Consider the following 15,808-nt stretch of genomic DNA (forward strand, 5'->3'; position numbering starts at 1 on the left):
CAGCTAGGAGTTTATACTTGTTTATCTAGAGAGCACTGTTTAAGTTACATTCAAGTACTGTTAGGTTGGGTTATAGTTTTCCTGAAGGTAACTTGGGCTCAGTAGACTGATTGCCTGTGGTCAGTAGATTTTTGTTTGCAGATGGAGGGATGTGTGTTAAACAGTAGGTCAAAGATCAAGGTCATTGTAATCTGGAGACTGAACATCCTTGATTTCAATTGATGCTATCAGTATTTCACATGCAGGTGTATTATATTTCAGTTACATCAGCTGTTCAACCTGGCTCATCATTTCCGTGCTGCAGTACAGAGAGACAGACCACTAGACTATATCCTTAAGGTATAGTATAAAACTTAATTTTACTGTTCAGTCAATTATCAAAGTCACATGACTTTTTTATTTGTTAAATATAGGAAGAAACTATATGTACATGTGTAGAAATCACAGTCACTCAAATATTTTGTAGGGGCCTCCATGAACCACTTTGCCATCACTGATATGGGTTCAAGCCTCACTCAGGGCATTGTACTCTTCATGTAAAGAAGCCATCCAGCCATATTACCAATAAATGTATCTGTGCGATGTTAAAGTCAGCAAAAACAAAAACAAATATTGAAAGTTAATTTTAATAAAAGAAAGAGAAGTACTGACTTCATTTAAAAAGATGAGTGTCGTTTTATAGTGAACCTAGTTTGTATGGCCACTTTTGAAAAATATGTGTCTGATTTTTAAAGAAAAGTTAGTTTAACACGATAGTGTATACATATATTGTAGGGTCGAGTGATGGCCTCCATGTTCTTTGAAGTAAGTACGAGAACAAGTTGTTCATTCTCAGCTGCCATGCACAGACTCGGAGGCTCTGTCATACATTTTGATGAAGCTTCTTCATCAGTGAAGAAAGGAGAGTCACTGGATGGTATGTGAATGTTTTAATAATTTTTTTAGACTGTTTTCAAAATTGTTCAAATAGCTTTACTATTCTCAGTAAGATTTTCAGGTACAAGTCCTCAGAATTCTCAGTTTAAAAGCCATGATCATAACCTGAAGTATTTGATCCAGCCAGGATCTGATTTTGTGACAGCATTTCTATTATTTCAGACACTGTTCAGACAATGTGTGGATACAGTGACGTACTTGTCATCCGCCACCCAGTACCAGATGCTGTACAGAGCTCCGCCAATAACTGTCTCAAACCCGTCATTAATGCAGGTGATGGTACTGGGGAGCACCCAACCCAGGCATTGCTGGATGTGTTCACGATCAGAGAGGAGATTGGAACTGTCAATGGTTTAACTGTAAGTGATTTTCTTGCCCTTCTCATAAATTATGTGGGTTTGAGCCCAGCTCAGGTCTTTTAGTGAGGAAGCCATCCAACTAGCTAGCAGAAGGTCAGTGGTTCTAAGATGCCTGTTTGTGTACGAAAATTATGCCCAGAGAGGCACCTTGGGTCATATCGCCACCATCAAGTTGCTGTATGACGGTGTGATATATGTCCCAACAACAACAAAAAAAAAACAATTCATGTCTATAACAGCTTAAATTTTGTACAATCACTTAATTTCCATTTGATTAAAATTTTGGGTTTCAGTCAAAATAATAAATACCAGTACGTTATTGGGAATGAATCGATGGTTTCAAGTTTTCACTTTGATACGAATGGAAATTTAAACAGTTCATCAGGTTTTCATAATATGGATTGATGTAGTTTAAAAATGATTTAGTATTACCCCTCAAATTCATATACTAATGATTTTACAATAAAAATATCATGATTGGTAAGATATATTTATATATCTTCCAGAGTTTTGACCCTTGAATAGGTCAAAATTGCCAAAATTGAAAGTTTGCTGTTCAATGATGCAGTATAAAAGGGATTTTTGTGATAGTTTTGCACTCTTGTTTTAATACATATATTTTGAATTTAACAATTATTTAAGCTGTTTGGTATGCAGTTACTGCATTAAGATATGCAGTTCATAATATCTCACCTTTAGACTTAATTGATGAAACTGTTGACCTTATTGTAGATAACGATGGTTGGAGATCTGAAGAATGGACGTACAGTTCACTCCTTGGCTCGACTATTAACCAACTACCGTGTCAACATTCGATATGTCTCACCACCAAGTTTGAAGATGCCTACGGAAGTAGTTAATTATGTCTCCAGCAAAGGTACCCACCAGGAGGAGATGGTTTCTTTGGAAGATGCTCTACTCGATACAGACGTTCTGTACATGACCCGCATACAAAAGGAACGGTTTAAGTCTGAGGAAGAGTACGAAAAGGTATGCAGAATTACTTTTGTCCTTTTGTGGAGTTTTGACACCAGTATCAAAGCCTATTGCAGGTGGTCATCATATACTCCTAATGATAGATATCTGAGACATGGTGGTATGTTTTTGTCATAAATTAACTATTACAGGTTTGCAGGAAGTGCACTGCTAGCAGTTACAAGCAATATTTATGATGTGTGGGTAGTTTATAGTAAATCCATTAAATTTTCAGGTGTGCGGGCAGTTTATTGTAACACCAGAATTGATGACAAAGGCAAAGAAACGTATGGTTGTAATGCATCCATTGCCGAGGAACTTTGAAATCAGGTACATGCAGTTTACATTCTTTAGCAAATACTATTTTACTTCAGTGGTGCAGCCACTTAATATTTTATTTTATGATTTTCAAAGGTTTAAACCAAATTATACCCATTGTACCTGTGTACAAATGTAGTGTCGTGATATCACAGTGTCGTGACATCACAAAACCTTTGTTGAAAAAATGTCAAAAAGTTCTATTGAAATTCCAGATTTATTTTATATTTTATTATGATGGAGCAGATATCTGTAATTTGTGTAGATATTTATATACGGTCAAACTTCATTCGCTCAAATTCTGCCAGAATGGAAAAATTTGTTTTGAGTTATCAGTAGTTTGAGCCATCAAACAATATACATGTTCTCCGTGATTTGATAAAAGACATTGTGTCTGAAATCATTCGTCCTTCACCTAATTGATGTGGGAAAGTTGGCAGTTTTTACTGGTACAGAATCCAGGCAGACTGGTTAGGTTAACTGCCCGCCTTTACATGACTGAAATACTATTGAAAAATGGTGTTAAACCCAAAACAAACAAACAAACGAACATTATACAGGGACTTTGCAAGGACCTGGCGATGAGTTTGAGCAAATGGCGGTGCACGAAATAGAGTTTCTGTGAACAAAGTTTGACTGTACTTCTATATCTTTATTGTGCAAAGAATTTCTGATTATTTATTCTAATAAACAGTGTTTTGGAAGTGTTGAAATTTTGTTGATATCTGTTGTTCTGCCAAATTAAAATGAAATCTATCTATCATGACTTGGTAGTGTTTTATTTCTTTTTTTCAGCCCTACGTTCGATACTGACCCAAGGGCAGCATACTTCAGGCAGGCAGAGAATGGCATGTATGTGAGAATGGCTCTGCTAGCATTGGTCCTTGGGAAGTGCTGAAATGTTGAAAGTATGGATACAAGGTTGTAAAACTCAGTTTGAGGACCAGTCTCAAAATTCAGCTTTGTTATTGGTCATTTTCAAATTGAGCTGAGAATTAACCTATCAAAGGCTTGAAATTTTAGACTGGTTTTAAAACCTTGGTCCCTGAGGTCTTTAAAACAGGAAGTGATCTCAACATGTGGTTAGAGGTCTTACCAAAGACATCTGTTTGTACAAAAAAAGATACATTTCTTTGGAACTGAATATTATGTGTTTATGTGTTATGAAATCCTATTATCCTTGATTCAAGTACTGATTGTAAATATGTTGTTTCAATTTGTTGAACTGTTTCTATACAGCAACAGATGAATTTAAACAAATTCTTAGATGAGAAAGTAACTCATAGATCTGATAAGAATGTGTTCATTTTTCTAGATGTTTACATTTTTTTCTGTCTTGAAAATAAAATGCATTTTTCCTCTTAAAGTATAGAAAAGAGAAAATATATGCCCTACTTTCTAGATTTTATTGTGAATTTCTGGATGCTGAGCCAGAGTTTGACAATTTTAGGTAGAAATGATGGGAACATTGTATAAGTATCATTGACTCATGTTTTATTGCACAAATTAAAGGATTTTCCTGGTACATAATTTTATTCTCTTGCCTAAAGAAACTATATATACTTATTAGTTCAAATTTGTAATTAAATTGCATAATGATAATTGATCAGTATACATAATTAATATTAATGTGTTTATAAAGAAGTATTGTTGATGAAAGAATAATGTATTTTGTATTTAGAAATAATTTTCTATACCATGATTCCTTTTACGAGCAATTTATTATCCTTAAAACTTTGTCAGTTGAAGTAAGATTTGAAGTGTGAAGTGCTGTATGGATGGCTATATTCATTGAATGTTGCATTTCTGTTGGACTTTGAAATGTTACAGAGTATATGTAAGAAAAAATAATTTGACAAAGGTATGGAATTGTTTTAAGATTAGACTGCTCATATAAAAAGAGCAGCTGCTGCACCAGTACTTAATGAAGGGTATTTTCATGTAAAAAAAATGTTGGAAACAAGTCTAGAGGCTCTGATTGGTTGTTCGTGAACACCCTCTTGAAAAAGATCAAGGTTGTAGTTTAAACTGGTTTACAAAACCCAATTTTGACATCTGGAGTCAGGTACCCTGAATGTCAGAACATACATGAGTAGAAATATAAAAATAAGAATTTTGATCAGTCCATGAGCTCTCTGCAAAATATTGTAGCAATTAAAGAGGAAACTTTTCAAATATAGCAGTATCATAATGGTAAATGAAGCTGAATGATCTTTGTAACATGTCAGGGTATATGAAATACTAAATGTTATGAAAAATGTTGTCTTTTGAATCTGTAAACTGGTCCAATTTGATATACATGTACTTTTTTTATTTGAGATTGGAAAATTTATTATAGTGTTCATTTGTGATAAAAACAAGTTTTAATTCAACAGTACCACAAATTTGTTCATTGTACTACATGTAGGTGTTCAAAAATGTACGGGTCATGTTTATATGCTAATGTTTTCAATTTTTGAAGTAAAATAAAGTGATGTTTTATGAAATGCTTTGCATACATATACATGTATTGAAAAGTTTTTATGCATTATCAAGACCTGGTAGGATTTTGTCCAGGAAATGGACTGTTAAGTTGTTTTTTTTGGGTGCCCAAAAATCTGCATGCAACTGAAAGCACAATGGTTTGATTCTACAAGGATTTCAATAGACTTTATTTTCATATATGCATCTTATTTGGATGCTCATAGGTATGTGACCTTATTTCACTGACATTATAAATACAAGTGTTGTTTCTTCATGTATATAATAGATAAAATTGTGAATCAAAGAAAATAATTGTTTGGTTGTATTGATATGAATTACGGAGTTCAGATAAAATAGTTTTCCTGTTTTCAGTGAACTTATTATTTTGCATAAAAGAAAAAAAATCTATATACTGAAATTGAAATTGAATGAACTGGTTGTTTAAATAATGGAGGAATCTCATGTATTTTACATTTCTGTTGTTTATTCATTTCAGTGATTTATTTTTCATTCCCAGTTTATTCATTGTCAAATATATTGTATTAAATTAAAAAGAACAGTATTGACTTTTATGTAATGTTTAACGTGTTCATTGATTTTCTTTGGATTTACAAAGTTTATTGATGAGATTTAATGTGTTCAGTGATTTTCTCTGGATTTACAAAGTTTATTGATGAGATTTAATGTGTTCAGGGATTTTCTCTGGATGTACAAAGTTTATTGATGAAATTTAATGTGTTAAGAGCTAACAAGTGCTATTTTTTCTGATTAGTTGTGTGAAATTTTATTATGTTGGGACCACATTATGTTAGAATCTCAATTGAAAAATCTGTTGCAATAAAATTTCTTTTTTGCTTAATTTAGTTATATTATTATTTATGTACATCTGTCAACAGTCCGACCTTTCTTCCAAGTCACAATTGATTGATTACCTTTTTAACTTGCATGAGCTACCGCCTCGGTAACCTAGTGAAAGAGCGTCCACCGCTCAAGTATGGGAGGTCGTGGGTTCGGTCCCTGGCTGCGTCATACCAAAGACGTAAAAAATGGTGCTAGTAGCGTTCAGCATTAAGAGATAGTGCTACGACTGGTCAGCCCGGTGTCAGTATAATGTGACTGGGTGGGGTATCATGCCACGTGTCTACGGCGTGATATTCCAGTGAGGCAGCACTATAAAGTTGGGCATTGTATTCACTGCTACAAGTAGACACCGTCGTTTATATGACTGAAAAATTGTTGAAACAGATGTTAAACCCTAACACATGCACACACAACACACACACACAACACACACACAACTTGCATGAACAGAAAATGATTTTTTTTTGGTGAGTAGGATTATTGAATAACTGTTATGCTTCTGCTCCTTCAGAATTACTTTGCCCATCTCGTACAACAGAGTCAGTATCAACTAAATTTCACAAGAATGTGTTTTAGGTGCAGTTTTAGATTCCTTTAAGTCCAGGTCATCCATGCTGGCAGAATTCTGCAACCAAACTGAAAAACTTACTTAAAGTATCACAGAAACTACAGGCCGAGTTCCAAAAATAATTATAAAGGAATGTTCTTTGTGTGACCCTCTACCAATTTCCTTCAAATAATTTTAACAGTCTGGGTCATGTCTGAGTGTTTGGCAGTTTTTCCTTATATAACAGTGGAAACTCTGAAATTACTTATAATTACAGAGAAATGTTCTAACAAATTCACATCATTCTGCTATGTTAAAAAGCGTGTCTTGCTAAACGCTGCTAAGACATGCAAAGACATTAATTTGAAAATGTACTGGTATATTAATGTTTAGATAGTGATTTTAAAGTATGTTTATTAAAGAAAAATAATGATAATAAAAACTGAAAAAAATGTACTGAATTTATAATTATTATTACTAAATACAGTTCAGAAACACATCATATTTATATTCAGACAATAGATAAGAAAATTATTTGTTGACTAAAATTACTGTATTTTATGTCTTTCTGTCAAGTAGAGCCCTGATAAAGAAGAAAAATTAACACATTAAGCCTGTCAAAGTTGTCCTCCAACAAATCTTTCAAGAACCTCGGCCTAAGAGTGAAAGACAACAGAAATGTCGGAAAATATCAATCCCGGATCTGCGACATACTTAAAAAAGTTGTGGTTGTCGCAGTCATATTTTTCTTGACAACTGGCGAGCGCTTTCTTGAGTTTGGAAATGTTTCTGCTACACCCATATCTTTATTCATCGCCATGTAAGAATGTAGGATAACGCATGTTCTTCTGTTATAACATTTGCAGAATTTATTTGTGCCTATGCTTGGCAGGGCGAGGGTACCGACGTGTCCCGAGGGATTCTGCTGATGTTAGAACGTGAAACAAACATGAGCTAATGCTATTCTAGCGTATGTGACGTCTAATGTGGCTCTGTTTGATTGCCAGGTATATAAGAAAAGTTTAAGCTCTGTATATTTTGCGATAAACAACGGTTGACATGCGAACCGGTAAGAGAACATTATGACGTCAATTACGACGCCAAAGTGCCGCATGACGCCCAGTTCATTAATGACTACTCAAATGAATGAGACCAATACAAGTTTTATCATGATATTAAACAGATAGTAGAGACAGAAGCTTGCATTGTATTATTTTATTCAACTCGTTTAATAAATTCAGTATTTAAGGGCGCTGTCATATCCAATATAAATTAAAAATGGCGGACTGTACCTTTAATGCATGTATGGCATACGCTAACAACAAGAAAATAAACCAAGGAATGTTATAAAAGCAATAAGGTTAATTTCGATGAAGATCCACCGTTCGGCTTCGTCCGACTACTAACAGCCAATGTAGAACTGGTATGCACCAGGGGAATCCGACTGCCTAATTTAAAAAATAAAAACAAAAACAAAAAAAACAAAAACATTGCTATAGCTGTCACCTGGTATTGACGCAATGCGATTTCTGCCCAGTGCTCTGAATGTCGAAGTAAAGAAATAGGTAGCCAAATGCCTCGTCATCTAATTTCTCAATTTACATATAGAAACTATGAAACGAGAAGTGTGAAATGTAAAATTCACATACCTCACTTCGCATTTCTCAACATTGGTATAGAAATCGTGAAATGGGAAATGTGAAATTCCCATTTCTCACTTCACACTTCTTGATTTTGTTATCGAAATCTCACATTTCACGCTTCTCATTTCACGATTTCGATACCAAAGTTGAGAAGTGTGAAGTCAGAAATGTGAATCACACATTTCAAGATTTGAAGTACGAAGTGAGGAATGTGAATTTCACATTTCACATTTCTCATTTAATAGTTTCTATGTGTTTTATCGTGTAAATTGAGAAATGAGAAATAGGAAATGGGAATACTGAAATATGAAGTCACCATCGGGCTTTCGTAGAAAGTTAAAGTTCTTAGAACAGCACTGGCATTTTCCAAGGACTCATTGAGAAACAGACGGATATTCACAAGCACGCACTAGCAATTGTAACTTTTACCATTTAGAAAGCCTATCGTATTATATGAAAAGAATATATGTATTGTTATAAATGTCATAAGTTTTCGTATTCGTATTTTTAATAAGTTTTAATGTACATAGGCGATGATATTACATGAATGCATTTTCGCAATGAATTTACCAAACGAGTTGAATAAAATAATAAAATGTGCTGCCAAATTTTTCTTTTTCAATTTTATCCAACGAGTTTTAATAAAATCAATGTGAGGAGATACAAGTGTGATATTCTTTTTTATCGCATTTTACCCTTATTTTTTCAAAGAATGTCTTCTGTCTTTGTTAGCGCAGACTAAGTCTGTTCGGCCAAAGCTATGGAATGATTTAATTTCACCGCAACGTCAGAATATTAACCGTCATGAAAACTAATACCAAAGTAGAACTCGCTGTTGTACTAGCACAGAATGCTGCATGTTATATATAGTTGCCATTGATAACCTAATTTTGGCTCTAGTTTTTCGTTTGCTTATAAATGGCAAATTTATATGGCGCATTAAACCACTTATTCACTTACCTTGAATGTATATTAAATATTATAGTATTTTTTTCTTTACACATTCTGTGTCAGTATAATTGCCAACATGAGATTTTAACTAATAAGGTAAAATGTTTGCCAGTGATCAATAATACAAGGTTTCTCTTAAAGTAAAATACAAGTATTGCGGCAATCTTTTAAGTTCCGGCCATATTTGATTTTTGAGTGGGTCTAATGCATTGTTTTTTTTTTCTTAAGTAGTTTGTGTTTACCTATTTTCTGAAGTATTAGGCCTAAAAAAATCTTTGTTTCAGGTAACATGCTAAAAACTAGGGTAGGTAAGTCGGATTTTTATTTTTCATTTTTAGCTCACCTGAGCACGAAGTGCTCAAGGTGAGCTTTTGTGATCGCCCTGTGTCCGTCGTCCGTCCGTCCGTCCGTCCGTCATCAACAATTTGACTTTTAACACTAGAGGTCACAATTTTGACCTAGTCTTAATGAAACTTGGTCAGAATAATACCCTCAATAAAATCTTGAACGAGTTAAATATTGGGTTATCTGGGATCAAAAACTAGGTCACCAGGTCAAATCAAAGGAAAAGCTTGTTAACACTCTAGAGGTCACAATTTTGGCCCAATCTTAATGAAACTTGGTCAGAATGTAACCTTCAATAAAATCTTGTACGAGTTTGATATTGGGTTATCTGGGGTAAAAAACTAGGTCACCAGGTCAAATCAAAGGAAAAGCTTGTTTACACTGTAGATGTCACATTTATGGCTATATCTTCATGAATCTTAGTCAGAATGTTAATCTTGATGATTTCAAGGTCCAGTTTGAATCTGGGTCTTATAGAGTCAAAAACTAGGTCACTAGGTCAAATCAAAGGAAAAGCTAGTTAACACTCTAGAGGCCATATTTATGACCATATCGTAATGAAACTTGGTCAGGATGTTAATCTTGATGATTCATAGGTAAAGTTCAAATCTGGGTTCGGTGGGATCAAATACTAGGTTACCCTTAATAAAATCTTGGACGAGTTTGATATTGGGTTATCTGGGGTCAAAAACTAGGTCACCAGGTCAAATCAAAGGAAAAGCTTGTTAACACTGTAGTGGCCACATTTATGACCATATCTTAATGAAATTTGGTCAAAATGTCAATCTTGATGATCTATAGGTAAAGTTTAAATCTGGGTCAGGTGGGGGTCAAAAATGAGGCCACTAGGTCAAATCAAAGGAAAAGCTTGTTAACACTCTAGAGGCCACATTTATGACTGTATCTTCATGACTCTTTAGGTCAAGTTTGAATCTGGGCCGTGTTAGGTCAGAAACTAGGTCATGGGTTCCAATCAAAGGAAATGCTAGTTAACACTTTAGATGCTACATTTATGACCATATCTTAATGAAACTTGGTCAGAATGTTGATCTTGATGATCTTTAGGTCAATAGGTCAGGTGAGCGATACAGGGCTTCTTGGCCCTCTTGTTGTATTATTATTATTATTATTATTATTTTTTTTTTTTTTGGATTTAACGTCGCACCGACACATGATAGGTCATATGGCGACTTTCCAGCTTTAATGGTGGAGGAAGACACCAGGTGCCCCTCCGTACATTATTTCATCACGAGCGGGCACCTGGGTAGAACCACCGACCTTCCGTAAGCCAGCTGGATGGCTTCCTCACATGAAGAATTCAACGCCCCGAGTGAGGTTCGAACCCACATCGATGAGGGGCAAGTGATTTGAAGTCAGCGACCTTAACCACTCGGTCACGAAGGCCCCCTCCTGTTGTATTAAGTGTGACTTTTCGGAAATTATTTTTGTGTCAAAAATGAATACAAATAAGGGGGTTAAGCCTTTAGAGCATTAGTAAGTTGATTTCTAACATCACTGACCATGTTTAAAGCATAAAATGTGCAGCTTTGCAACATTTTGTTTAAAAGTTAAAAAAAAATACTATCCAAGGCCATAAAAACATTTAGGGTCTGGCGAAAAATTTAGGGTAAGTCGGGATACCGGAAACAAACATTTTTACGCCATTACTCACGAATTTACTGGACTAAACAGGATTAAACTTTTTTTCGCAGATGACGTGCAAAAGATTTTTTTTAGATTGTACCGTGTACCCGAAATCTTCTGTCACCATGCATGCTTTCTAGATATTTTGAGAATAATTAGCCCTGACGAAAGACTCAATGTAAATTAAGGTCGACGTTAGATAACTATCAAAAAGGTAAGTAGCCAAATGTTAAGATAGTGTTTACATACTCGTCCTCACGTTGTTACGTCAGTCATGTAAACAAACCCAAGCATTGATTATTTTTCAAAGCTGATTTTTTTTACTGCATTTACAGTATTTTTATTATACACTTTGACAAAATTTACTACATATTATGTGCATTGATAAAAAGTTTTATCAAACGAATTTCTCCCGCCATGCCAACAATGCAAAGATGGTAGAACTGAGATAATTCTTGAAAAAAATGTGTTTCGATTTATAGAAGGCCGTACACGCCATAATGTTACAATGGGAGTCTATGGGAAACAATTGGTATTCTCTAACCTTTAAGGTAGTTCCGCACGTTTGATTAACCGGAAGTAATGGCGTAGCGTCATTCATGTATCCGGAAAACGCAGATCGGCGGATAAACTTGAAATGCTCGGATCCCTTTAATCATTGGGAAATATCTCAAAAACATACACATGAACCTATACATTTTATTTCACCATATCATAGGCCATATGTTTATTTACTACTTGTCATTAAAACCTTATGTGTAGAAAAAATCTGTTCGCGAAAATGTTATCAAAATTGTGATGTCCCCATAGACTCGCATTGTGAATATTTGTTTAAGGACAACATTTTTTCGAATCAGTCTAGCAAAAATTGAGCTCATGATTATATCTTCTTTATTTGCCGAATTTTCTAAGAACATTCTGAAGTTTTGAAAAATCAGGGTTAAATCAAATTACACTTATAAGAAATTTTTTATCCGAAAGTGCAGAACTACCTTGAGAATTCAAATTGGCCGAAAAGGTGTATTTAAACGTCTGGAATGTATATAATAAGTTAAACACATGTGCAGTAGCAGGCTCGTGCTGAAAAAATATCAGAAGGCTCGCTAAAGCTCGTCTTTCAGTTGTTGCTTTTTTGTAACACTCACCCACTAAGAAATATAACTAGCTACTATACATGGCTGCATTTCTTACGTGTTGTGTTAGATTGTTAAATATACCGATATGTTTCTCCAAAAGAAATACTTATGAATTAATTTACAGTGTTTCAAAACCTATAAATGCAATATGATAAAACACATGATCTCTTATACTCTTAGATTGTTTATTGTTGTAAATGAATCCCATTAAATACAAGTATTATGGTAATGTTATGTTCAGTATATTCACCTTTTTATACACAAGATATGATAATAAAAAAATAGTTCAGTGGAGCATATACTCTGACATAGCACTAGATCTCCTCTCGTTTATTGTTTACGCATTTTTCAGTTACCAAATGTGCTCTTTTGCAGATATTTCCCTCTCGATGTTAGGTCACATTATAAAACAAATTGTTATCGCTAGTCTATAAGAACAGAACGACTAAATGTTTTTTAAAATACAGATATTTATAGTGGCATTGTCTTTTACATCGCCGTCTGCCCTCCAGTTCAGAGACTGTGGTAAGACTTCTTTATTATCGAATTTTATTTTATATCTTTTTCTTTCGTGTTTATTTATCTCCATGTGCGTTTACGGTCTATTTTATAAGTCATCTATTGTTTTAATGTTACAAATTCTGTTGTTAAATACAGACACGCGCCTTCAATTAGCCTGTTATATGTTCAGTCGGTTCAGTTGCAATAATGTTCAGTTACTGTTACCCGGTTGGTTAAAAAATGGTTTGAACTAAACAGCGGAGAGTATTTTCTTTATCTTATTTAAGAAAGCGATTTAAAACAAACATCCCAACAAAATAACGTCGTTGCCTAGTTTTATCGAAAATAACGTTTTCACATTTGCCATTTATTTAAATGAACTGATATTTTTGAACTTTTGACATGAAATTAACAACATACTGTTCTACTTCTTTGTAAAATATCGTAAGTTTTAAGACATTGGCAGATGAACTGCTTCAAAGTTTAATAATTATATGATTAGAGGATCTTCATGTGTAAAGTAGGCTAATGGGGTTTTACTCATAAGTATTTGTCTATGTCATATTGTTTCTAAAAACTATTTTATGAGTATTATGACATTTAGCCACCGACAATAGTACAGCAGCCTTTACTGTTCACCAAATGGTCATTTTTCCGCCGCCATTGTTGTTTCCTGGAGAACTTCGTGCAGCTATCAGTATAACAATTAACCGACAGATCAGTAACCTGTGGCTCGACTTTGTAAAGGAGAAGAACATTCTTGGAATGTGGAACAAATTACCTTGTATTGAAAATACATGGGGATCCTGGTAAGTCTTTCTTACCAGGAGGACAGTGGCGTCTGTTGGTAGTATATCGTTAGGACGTTTCTAGTTGTTTTTCTTTCCAGGTATTAGGAGGAAGTTTACGGTGCCATTTCACAGAAGACGCTAGCGTCTTTTCTCATCTAGTGCCATGAAAGAGCAACCAGATTAAGACTTTCTTCTTTTCAAAGCTGATTCAACTGAGTTTGGAGAATAGCATTGAAATTTTGTTAAATGATTTGAAATTGACAAATTGCAAGGCTACATTCTGAAACTCGGTATACTTGTTTTTAAATGAAACATAGCTCACACTGGCATGAAACGGTTCAACCTTTTATTGTTATCTTGTTCAACTTCGATAGGTGAAAATGAATTTGACTGAAAAAGTGTAGAATACACCTTCCAGTCGCTGAATTTAGGGAGAGAGGAATTAAAAAGTTAATATTACAACCTTTTAGATAAAGTTTCGAAAGAGTCTAAATCTATTATATTGTTTCAATTTGCTTAAAGTAAGAATGAAATACTTCAGTTAAATTATTGTTTGATTATTTGCAGTACAAACATCGATTATTGTGCGGTGCTGGATAAATTTCGAAACAGTCAGTCAGTAAACTCCGGGGATTTCGAGTACCTAATTGAGGAGATAATCTTTACCACTCTGGGATATGACGCACACTGCCCAATCGATCCAAAAACAATCTATGAGAATCATATAAAAATAAGGCTTCAAGGAATTCAAGGTTCTATCTCACAGTTTATGACAGTGAGTGTTCAGTGTTGTTCTTTGTCAACATGTCAGTCTTTCCATTTTAGAATAAAATTACCAACTTTCACGGAATGGCATGTTTTACATAATAGGCCCTTTAAACGTTATTCCGTTGCACATCTAGAACTAGCAACTCCGACAATACCGACACATAAATATGAAAATGGTTCTTTTTATGAATACATTTATCTATTTTCTTATCTGAATTTACTGATAATGTATAATTATTTTTAAACTTGCCTGAACAGAATACTGTTAAAATATTTTTCTAAGACGTGCGGCCAGCCTTGTCCTGATTATGTACATTGTGTTAATAGGTTTATAGTCTGGGAGAATAAAAGAAACAAACACAAGGATTTCGAAATCTTTCACTTAAATATTAAATTCTAGTGGGACTTAGTCACCATATATCTGCTCCTGCTTACACATTTTCTCTATATTAAAGGGCCGCTTCAGAATCCGGATATCATTGAAAGACGATCCGACCAGTCCAGACAACATTGGCTGTGTACAGTTCGAGGTGGAGATTGGTAATAATTACTCAGGAGTTTCAGTGGTCGGCTAATCGGTTTTGACAGTCATTATGTTAAATTGAATGACTATTCCTTTCTACCTGGTGATTGTATAGTGTGGAAATATAAAGAGGAATCCGTATACAAATTTTGTTTTTCCTTGTCAGATGAAATATCCAGATTGATTTAATTAAATTAATTAACTATTGCTTTTTGTTGTACTCTAATCCTCTTTTTTTTAGTAATAAAAATATCATACATTATTTCTATTGCATTTATTACATATGTTCCTCTACGTGGTAGAATAGCTATACATGTATACTGAATTTGGCCAAACTATTCAGCCATGCGAAGATTTATTTGGAACTTGTTTGAGAGCAAATAATCTAAAACCAGCCTAAGATATGAATGTGTACATATGAATAATTGAACAGCATCATTGCCACTACAACTGTAAAACAAAATGGCGACTGAGTAAACCGACGAACGCGCACACCCCCACACCCACAAACACCTACAGCAAACACATGAAAACAAAACAAATGAAGCATAGGAACACAGTGCGGCACTGTCACGGAACGGTCAGTGATAAAAACACTGCTGGGGATCTTAAATTCATTTACAATTCATTTAAACTCATTCTTACCATCCCCATCTCCCATCCCACCATGTTCCAAAATATAGGTCAGAACAACAGGAGTCGGCTGAAGAATTTAGTCAGCTTATATGTATACTGTTTTCAGATAAACTACTAAAATTGGATATGACCTATTGTTTAAATATTGTTTTTTTTTTATGTTGTACTCCACTTCCCCGAAATGGAATTGCTTTAGACACACGCTTTTATGATAAAAAATACTGCATTATACATTTGTTGACTTTAACGTCGTACCAACAGAATCGCAAGTCATATGGCAACGATGGAGGAAGACCCCAGGTGCCTCTCCGTACATTATTTCATCACGAGCGGGCACCAAGGTAGAACCACCGACCTTCCGTATGCCAGCTGGATGGCTTCCTCACGGATGAGGCTCGAACCAACATTGAG

The 15,808-nt window shown here is 34.5% G+C and overlaps 2 protein-coding genes across 6 annotated transcripts in view; both read left to right on the forward strand.

Moving 5' to 3' along the window:
- Positions 1 to 3,737, forward strand: part of LOC123527031 (CAD protein-like) — a 58,868-nt gene extending 55,131 nt beyond the window's left edge. For all 5 annotated transcript variants that reach the window (XM_053523582.1, XM_053523585.1, XM_053523584.1 and 2 more), the window contains 6 exons: positions 262 to 339; positions 775 to 916; positions 1,099 to 1,295; positions 2,028 to 2,285; positions 2,506 to 2,600; positions 3,384 to 3,737. In XM_053523582.1, coding sequence (XP_053379557.1) covers positions 262 to 339; positions 775 to 916; positions 1,099 to 1,295; positions 2,028 to 2,285; positions 2,506 to 2,600; positions 3,384 to 3,486 — 873 coding nt within the window. In that variant the 3' untranslated portion in view covers positions 3,487 to 3,737. The remainder of the gene's footprint in view (positions 1 to 261; positions 340 to 774; positions 917 to 1,098; positions 1,296 to 2,027; positions 2,286 to 2,505; positions 2,601 to 3,383) is intronic.
- An 8,777-nt stretch (positions 3,738 to 12,514) lies between these two features.
- On the forward strand, positions 12,515 to 14,969 carry LOC123526225 (ganglioside GM2 activator-like). The gene is made up of 4 exons (XM_045305279.2): positions 12,515 to 12,703; positions 13,284 to 13,488; positions 14,038 to 14,245; positions 14,694 to 14,969. Exons 1-4 carry the CDS (start codon positions 12,628 to 12,630, stop codon positions 14,811 to 14,813), a joined length of 609 nt encoding a protein of 202 aa, XP_045161214.2. The 5' UTR covers positions 12,515 to 12,627; the 3' UTR covers positions 14,814 to 14,969.
- Positions 14,970 to 15,808: the final 839 nt, after the last annotated feature.

The sequence above is a fragment of the Mercenaria mercenaria genome, chromosome 14 (genome assembly GCF_021730395.1).
Source record: "Mercenaria mercenaria strain notata chromosome 14, MADL_Memer_1, whole genome shotgun sequence".
NCBI lineage: Eukaryota > Metazoa > Mollusca > Bivalvia > Venerida > Veneridae > Mercenaria > Mercenaria mercenaria.